Source organism: Octodon degus, unplaced genomic scaffold (genome assembly GCF_000260255.1).
Source record: "Octodon degus isolate 3935 unplaced genomic scaffold, OctDeg1.0 scaffold00164, whole genome shotgun sequence".
Lineage (NCBI taxonomy): Eukaryota > Metazoa > Chordata > Mammalia > Rodentia > Octodontidae > Octodon > Octodon degus.
In genome coordinates, this window is record NW_004524740.1 from 3,787,654 (window position 1) to 3,796,845 (window position 9,192).

At 50.1% G+C, this 9,192-nt stretch overlaps 1 protein-coding gene across 6 annotated transcripts in view; it reads left to right on the forward strand.

Annotated features, from left to right (window-relative positions):
• The window catches only part of Bcas3 (BCAS3, microtubule associated cell migration factor), a 633,943-nt gene that overhangs the window by 606,737 nt on the left and 18,014 nt on the right, over positions 1 to 9,192 (forward strand). For all 6 annotated transcript variants that reach the window (XM_023703174.1, XM_004643019.2, XM_004643020.2 and 3 more), the window contains one exon: positions 5,795 to 5,962. In XM_023703174.1, coding sequence (XP_023558942.1) covers positions 5,795 to 5,962 — 168 coding nt within the window. The remainder of the gene's footprint in view (positions 1 to 5,794; positions 5,963 to 9,192) is intronic.

The window sequence follows — 9,192 nt, forward strand, 5'->3', positions numbered from 1 at the left end:
TCCTGCAGTGGGCCAGTCTGTTCATCATGACATTGTGGGGATCGATGCAGTGAAATACGCTTGCGGACATACCCAGGGGTAGAGCATATTAGTAAGATGTCTTCAGAGAAATAACCAATAGGCAAGAGGGCAGGGGAGGGAGCGACACAGAGATGCGTCCATTGATTATGGGAACTGGCTCTCCTGATTGTGGAAGCAGCCACGTCCTACCTGCCACTCACACATTGGGGCAGCCATTAGAGTGTAAGGACTAGGTAACCAGGGTAAATTCTGCTGGTAGAGTAAATTCTGGTCTGAGTCCAAAGGCCCGAGGACCAGTGATGCTGATAGTGTAAGTCACAATTGAGCCCAGCATCCTAAGACCCAAAATCACCAATTTTTAGGAACTGTAGAATATATTGTCTCAGTTCAAAGAAAAATAACAAATTTTCCCTTCTCCCACATTTTTTTGGGGGGCATTGGAAATCGAACTCAGAACGTTGTGCTTGCCAGGCAGGTGTCTGTGCCGCTGAGCTATCTCCCCAGCTGTCTCCCCCTTTCTGTTGTATTTAGGCCTCGTGTTGGTAAGCACACATCATCTCTTTCTGATTCAAGTGTTCATGGCCTATACAGTCACCCTTACAGACACATGCAGAAATAGTGTGTCGCTAGCTACCTGGGCATCCTTTAGCCCCATCAAGATAACATACAAAACTAAAGTTTGTGTCCGCAGCCCATGCTCATGTGGACCAACTGCAGTGGAGGAAGGCCATGTTCCCACAGCACCGATCTTCAGCTCAGTTTGGTTGGTTGGCTCTCGGCTGGGCAAGGAGATCCTCCAGTGGCTGCCTTTCTTTCCAGTGCATTTTGACATCATTATTGCAATGAGCTCTCACCTAGCAGGACTTATGTTTTGAGAGCATTGTTTAGTGTAGCCTTTGCTTGCAGTATCTGGCCTCTCTGGTGGCTGAAAATCTGATCAACAGGCTCTAAGCGGGGTCCAAACACTGTCTGAATGTAATTGACACAAACTAGAGGCTGTGGCACAGACCGCGACATAGCAAAGGTGTGATTAGACGCTATCAGCGCAGAGGAACATCCCGCCTGCCCCACCCTGCTGCCACCCCGAGCTTCCTGGCCCCTCTGACAACGGCACACAAAAGCCGAACACGTGCTCCCCAAGCCTGCCCAGCAGCTGCCGGCTCACCAGCTGTCACAGGATGCCTATAGTGGGTCTGTGAAACCCAAGAACCTGACCCAGCCTCCTCTGGGGAGCTGCCGAGGTGGGACACAGGGCTCAGGATGCTCACCTGTGAGAGACCAGCGCTCTGCGCCGCTTCAGGCAGGGTGTTTTACCCAGTTCCCGAGATCTCAGGCCTAAAATAAGTACCCAGACAGCAGTAGAGTAAAATTGTGAATTTGTTGTCTGCTCACTTACCGTCCTCAGTCCTCTTACTTAATTCCATTTTCTTCCTACTCTGGCCCTGGATGTCCAGTCTCTAGTACCCCACGAAAATTATGCTGACTCCAAAGTGACTGTCAATTTTCTTAGATGGTCATAATGAATAACAAAGTCTGCTTTAAGCAATTGTGCTATAGACAGCACTATGCTTCTTTCAGTTATGAAGGAACCCAAGCCTTCCACTAGTTGGGAAGGGGCATCATTGGCACACTGTGAAGCAGTATGGGAAGAAGACCATAGGGGTGACCCGAGGGGGCCTCAGATTAACCTGCACCCACAGGTGGGCTTCAGAACTATCCACCAGCACCCTGAAATTGCTTGCATGATTTTGTGCATGCACAGCACGTATTTCTGTGGGTAAATACATAGCTTTCATCAGCCTCACTCCAAAAGGCAGAGAACCCGTTGTGCTGTCCAGGTTTGCGTCATGGCACCTGTCTCACTTTGGGTAGTTAGTTGCTCCAGGTTTCAGGTTCAGGTCAGACCTGAACTAGGTCTTGGAAAATGGCATTCAGAGAATGGCGGGTAGGAGACAGCCCTGAAGGGAAGGCTTTCCCGTAGGTGACTTTTAGAAACAGCCGCCTCTCCTCTCTTAAACTCAATAAAGTACAAGTCTATAAAATGCTGATAATTGCTGCTCCCTTCTTCCTGGAGTTTTGTGAAAGACCAGGATCTCTGTCTCTCTCCCTCCCCTTCTGCCTTCCCCCCTTACACTGTTTCCCTACCCCTTAGTACAGTGCTTGACTCCTATCAGAGTGGACACTAATCAATATTTGATGAATGTGTGCGTTAACTGAGACAGTAAACGTGAGAGGGCTTTATAAACAGCAGTGCGGCTGCAGAGAAAGGTCTTTGTTGCTAAGCATGTGGACCCTGTGCTGTGCAGACAGCTTGTGTGAGCTGAGCATCATCTTCCCCTGAAACACATCTTTCCACGTAAGGATGTCACACCCCCACCCCCACCCCCTTCTGAGGGAACATCTCTGACCTGGCCAAATGAACCATGGCTGTGCTGTCAGCACTGACCAGACATGTAGTTTCCTAAAAGCTGAGGGGTGACCTCACCCTCCAAGAGCTTGGCCTCTTCACCACGGCACCTGCTGGCCCACATGCACCTGCAGCTCTGCGCTCACTGCAGAGCAGGCCAGACTGTGCTCTTCCCTTCGAGGGGCTATCACTGGTGGAGGGGAAAGACAGGAAGAGGGGGCTGCAGAGTGTCTGTGGGCCGCTTTCTAGCAGAGTGAGCACGCCCACTGACTCTTCCATCACTGGGACTTCTCCAGACAGTAGAAATGATCCACTTACCTGTGGCTGGTCACTCTTGGTTGTTTCCACTTCCTAGCCATGCCCATGCAGAGAGAGGCTAGACTGTCTATCAAGATGTCTTGTCCATGTGCCATTCAGTAGACAGGGTGACTCGTCATGGAGACCATGACACTGAAAGGGACTTGGGCTAGGGGAGAGTGGGAAGGTGCTTGAAAGGATCTGGTTGGGGCCGGGGAGATGGCTCAGTGGAATAATCGCTTCCCTGGCAAGCGCAAGGGCCTGAGTTCATTCCCCGGTTCTGCAAAAAAAAAAAAAAAAAGAAAAAGAAAGAAAGAAAAAGAAAAGAAAGGCACTGGTTGAAGGTGACAGAAGTTTTCAGAACAAGTTAGGAAAGAAACAGACAATTTCTCCATACAAAGGATGCAGGTGGGGGCTGATGGAATGGGCTCCAAGCTAAGAATTAAGAGCCCGTGTTCCAGATCTGTCACTTAGAGACTGAACCGTCACTTGATCTCACTGAGCTCCCAGCTCCTGCCCCATAAATAAGGTAGAGGAGTTAAATAAAGGTGGTACCTACACCACCACTTGGGATCATGACAAGAGTCCAAGTTTACCGTGTGGCTTCAGGTGATATAAAGCTAGGTACACTTGTGATTAACATGGACACGTGAGCATTGTTAGGTCCACAGCACTCAGTACACGTCAGGTGGTTTTGTATTTATCTGACTCCATCCCTGGACAGTAACCCTCTGAGGTTGCGTTGTTTCTCCATGTTCGGGTTCCTGCCTCAAGTCAGGCAGGTAACAGATGTCAGAGGATCTTTAAGCCCAGATCTATTTCCATTCTCAACTATTACACTAGCTCACAATCCTTTTGACCTTTATGCTGTTGTTCTGTCCATTAAAGCATTACACACTAGTCTGGCCTTTACCATCTATTGTTGACTGGGCCTCGTGTCAGAACTCTTTCTGCTATAATATTTCCTAAAACTGTCTCCTTTCTTCCTCACTTGCTTTCTGATACTCCTCTTTGCCCTGCTGCCAGCTCCCCTGCCCTGACCTCTAAATGTTGCACATAAACCATCGACCGATCCCCTTTAAGAGGCAGGCAACCTGCTCCAGGGCAGGGAGAGGCCACTGGCTCCCTCTCTGCTTTCCAGACTCTGAAACCTGAGTGTACAGAAGCTCAGCGTCCAGAGAGGAAAGACCGTGTGTTCTTGTCATCCCCTCTCTGATGTCATTAAGTGTGTGTCCCGGGCAGCCCCTTCGGGAAAACAAGGCTGTAGCTCTCAGGCTTGTCAGGTCGAACTGTGGGGACACTGGCCGGAAGCACAGGCTGCTGGGGAACGTTGCTCAGTCTCGTGCTCCTTTGGGACAGGACAAGAGTTGTTCGTTCCACTTTGGAGGTAGAAAAACAAGATAGAGGGACTTGTTTATGATTAGGCATAGAACAAAAAGCCTTTTCTGTCCTTAGCCTGTGTCTTCAGGCAGCTGGGCCCCAGCAGTCTTTGCTAATGTTGATTGAGTGTCAGCTACGGGCCTTACATTTTAGTGTGTGGCTCTAGCTCAACTCCAGCCCAGTCAGCAAACACTCAACACCCCACCCCAGCCCCCTGCAACCCGCTCCCAGACCCACGTCCCAACCTTCCTCCTTGGAGAGAGAAGGTGGGACGGGCAGCTCTTGTGCTAGGATCCTCCCTGACTGACGAGCGTGTCCCCAGATACGCACACCCACGGCGGGTACTTTCTTGGGGAGGTGCATTTGTGGCCAGTGCCAGGAATCCATCCTACAATTAGGTAAGAGATAAATCAAAGCCAAAGTTGCCTGATGAAATTCAGAAGCCACTAGCAACCCTTGCCACACATATAAATCCCAGCAAGCCGGCCAAGGGCCTCTGTCTGGTTAGGAGAGTTTAGGATTATCTGGCCCACTTTGCTGATGTATGGCGGCGCTGGCTGTCTGCGTGTTTACTAACGGTTATCACCACAACGCTTTGGCCATTATCAGAGGCAGGGCCGCCTGCCGGGGCTGGGGCTCGCACCCTCTCTATTACCACCTGTCAGTGGCAGAGAGTGTGCCTGACACTCTCCAGTCCTGCCCGCTGAGGGAAGATAGTTTCTGACGGCTGATCAAAGAGGAGAAGCAAGGCCTGATAAAGAATGTGTGTCTCATGTACTTTTAACTTGGGGAAACATTGGCATTTGCATTTTTTCCTCATCGTCCTGGTGCTGGCAGGAACCAAGCCCAATAAATGTAGTGGATTCAGTTACCTAATCGCTGGGGAAATGGTATGTGCTTGAAGCAGCAGAGCATGACAATAATCTCCTTCAGAGAGAGTGGATGAAATAAGCTTTCACAGTAGACTTGCTGGAGAATCATTTAAATTTTGAGCTTTGAAGTGATCTTAAATGTAAAAATCTAATCTTTGCATTTAGCAGAACACCGTGTACTTTTTGGAGTTGGGGCGCAGCTTTGAATTAAGGAAGGATCCTGACTAGAGATGCTATCACCCAGTTGCACAACTGAAATGGTGCCCGTGTCCCTGGGCAGCTGGGAGACACTCCGTAGTGGGGCCGAACGCATTCTAGACAAAGGCATCGGCAGGTCTGCTGCAAACCTGTGCTTGCTCTGGAACTATAACCTCTTAGAACTTCAACTATGAAGTGAAGAGATTAGACGCAGGCAATAGAAGACAATGGTTTAAAAGTTGTTTGTAAAACTTAAGCAACACAACCCCTTCTTTAAATGACGTTTTAGGTGGAGGCCTGTAGAATCAAATAGGAAAAAGTAGAGGGGTTTGGATCCCCCTCCATCATCCCAATTCCTTTTTGGTATACACACTGCCAAAGTAAGCAGTTGTCCCAGTTCTTGTTAGAGGCCCTGGAGGCTCGAGGAACCTGTCACTCCTCAGCATCCACTTGCTGCGGTGGCACAGAGGCCATCCTGAAAGGCCTCACACTCACATCTGGGGCATGAGCTAGTCTGCTCTGTGCATGCATGGAAGGACATTGGTGGTGTGCAGACAAAGAGGGCGGCCTGTGTGCTGCAGGCCTGGACTCAATGCCAGCTGTCCCCTGTGTGCCACAGGTACCTTTGACCGGAGTGTGACCCTGCTGGAGGTGTGTGGGAGCTGGCCTGAGGGCTTCGGGCTGCGGCACATGTCCTCCATGGAGCACACAGAGGAGGGCCTCCGGGAGCGGCTTGCTGATGCCATGGCCGAGTCACCAAGCCGGGACGTCGTGGGATCAGGAACAGGTAAAATGTCACTCAACTTCTCGCCTGACTTAGTCGTGACTGACTGGCACCTGTTGGTTTGCAGCTTCTTTGGCAAGGCAAGAGGGTGTGTGTGTGTGTGTGTGTGTGTGTGTGTGTGTGTGTGTGTGTGTGTGTATTCTGTATGTGGTCCATCTTAGAAGCATGTGGTATTAGGAGACCCAGGGGAGCCATCCCCTCTCACATGGAACAGTGCAAACAAAAAATGCAATAAGAATCACAGCTGCATTATGTGAATCTCCCCTAGGAGGACACCTCCTGGGGAAGGCAGGCCCAGCTTCTCCAGCAATGCTAGGAACTCGGTGCTGGGGCAGCACACGGTCTTCAGTGCTGCTTGAGGCGTTATGAATGAGCAAGTGTCAGTGGAGCCACCAGCCCCAGAGGGAGCAGGGCTGGCGCACGCAGGGCAGGCTCAGCCCCCAGCTGTCTTTTTCGTGCTGCATCTTGCCCCGGAGTACTGTCTTGGAGTCCAGCATCTGGGATCTGGAGTGGCTCACTGCACACTTAGGGCAATCAGAAAACATCTTAGAAGAGGAATGAGCCCCATATAAAGCACACGCACATGCGCACACACACTCTCCTACACTCAGGAGAGACACGCTTCCTTCCATCTCCATATGACTATAATACAGGTCGCCTCTCCCTTCTCCAGAGCACCTCAGCACTCTCCATCAGTGCTGGTGCTAACACTCCAGCCTCACATCTCTGCCTGCCCTAACAAGCCGTGTTGCAGCTCTCCGAACTCAGTGGGAATTTTTTCTTGTGTTCAGCAGTCCTTGGCTAAGATCCTTCCCTCTCTTGCTTGCCTGAGTCCTTTTGAGACTAGTATTCTGTGCTGTGAATTGCTGCATCCCTGCCCCACATGTCTGCCTGGAGACAGGAGCCCAGGAAGGAGAAACTTAAAACCCTGGAGCAGGTCCTAACCAGGCCCAGCAAGATTTTAAGTCATTGGGTCCAGCCAAGAGTGCCTGACATCGTCTCACTGAGCTGCGGATCCTCCAGGTCTTTAGGTGCTCGGGCCTAGCACTCAGAGGCCTTTGCCCTCTGTCCTTCCCCTGCCCCAGGCCAGTGCTACTGTTAGTTGGCTTCTTGGCCAGCCCAACTGCCTTCATGTCACTGGCAAATGCTCGGAATGGAATCAATGGATACAAAGCAGGAAGAGAAGAGTTTGGCTAGAGATAGTGCAGTGCCTTATCAGGCCCTGGGAGATGGCCATTGCTGAGAACTGGCCCTCTGTAAATTCCCTTTCTCCTGGAAAGAAAGCTATGGGTGTCAGAAGTGGTAAGAAGCTTGGGTCCCGCACCACTGTGCTCACACATGCACAGGTACAGCAGGACCACGCCAGCCCTGTCCTCCCTCCCACCCCAAAGTCAAGGATAGTACATCTCCAACCATCGTTCTCCCACCCGGATGCAGCCATGAGGACCTGCTGAGCCACTTCTGGGCTGTGAGCCAGTCTCCTGGGCTGACCGGAGGACCGAAGCTTCTCCTTTTCTGAACCTTGCCTGTGGCACAGCCTTGCCCTGCGTGTTAGGAGTCCTGGTGAGCCACAGCTCCCAAGAGTCGAGCCTAGTGCAGCTGGACTTGCTCCCAGGAGCCTTCCTCTTCCAAGGACCAGGGAGGCCCTGGATCAGCTTCCTCTGCCACCACCTCAGGTGCCCCCAGGTCACCTCAGCATTGTCCAGGAGGCCGTTCTGAAGGTGCATTCAGTCCGGTGGTGGCGCTCCAGCCTGGCATAGATGCAGCAACCTGAGCAGAACTGGCAGTGGTTCATCTGCCAGACAGCTAAGAGGTTCAGCAGAGTCTTTGTTGGCCATAAGGAGGCTTGTGAAATTAAAAAGAATTAAAAAAAAAAAAGAAAAGAAATTAAAACTGCATGACCCAGGGGTCAGAAAATAGGAGACTCCCTTTTTTTCTGTAAAGGGATTTCACTTCCTTCCTCAAACTTCTTGTCACCAAAAAGGATTCATTTTGTTGTCTTTGACCATAGTAAATTTTTTTTTTAATGTGCCTCCAATTTTAAAGGCCAGTCATTAAAGTAGGTATCACGGAAGTTAGCCAGTTTCCTTGTTTGTTGTTGAGCATCACTTTTCACATTTCTAACTGGAGATAAAGCATCAGGCTGGTAGCACAACATGGCCCACCTGTACCAAAGCAGCCCTGCCCAGGGAAGTGCAGAGCCATGGGGGCAGGGACGGGGTCCCAGGAAGTCACCCTTTGCCCATCCAACGTCTGTCCCTTGCTTCCCACAACGCTGCCTCTCCTGGTGGCTCAAAAGACAGACAAGCAGAGTGACACTGAGCATTTGCCTCTGTCGGGCACTCTGGTACAGAGAAGAGTCAGGTGCTGGATGCCTTCCAGCCGGCACTTTACGTGAGAAGGCAACGGGGCTGGTGCCATAAGTGAGCCTGGCTCGAAACTTGCTTCCTAACCCGACCACCGAAGTCCGTTGTGCGCACGGCCCGCTGTCACATACGGTTAGCAATACCTTGTCACTAACATTTAATAAGCAGCTCTCCAAAGGGAAGCAAGAATGACCTAATTTGTGGGTGTCCGAAGTGTGAAAACTCGTATTATTACCAGTTTCAAGCTGTCAACGTGTCAGACAGCTAATGGAGTTCCCAAAAAGGTAGCAGCCACTCTGCTGGGGCCTCACTAGTCACCTATAGCATAGAAGTAAAAAGCAAAATCTCTAAAAATCTATTTTCCAGAGGGAAGGGAGGGCAAAGTATGTTGCTTAGATAGGATGAATCAATTCAAATTCTGTGGTACAGCAATGTGACAGTAGTTAGTAACAATGTATCATATTCTTGAAAATGTAAGCCAGTACATTGTGTTCTCACCACAAAATATGCTATATGAGGTAATGTGTGTGTTAATTAGCTCGATTTAGCCATTCTACAATGTATGCATATTTCAAAACATCATGTTGTACGCACTGAATACATACACGTTTTATTCGTTAATTAAAAAGGAATTAATTAGCTTTTTAGAAAAGAGCCGTCTGCAGACCAGTGACACCATCATTACTCAAGTGCTGATTAGAAATACAGAATTGACTGGGGGTGTAGCTCAGTAGTAAACCATATGTGTGGCATGTGTTAAGCCTTGGGTTCAATCCCCAGCATAGAAAAGAAAGAGAGGGAGGGATCAAGCGAGGGAGAGAGAGGGCAAGGGAGAGAGAAACAGACAGACAGACAGACAGACAGACA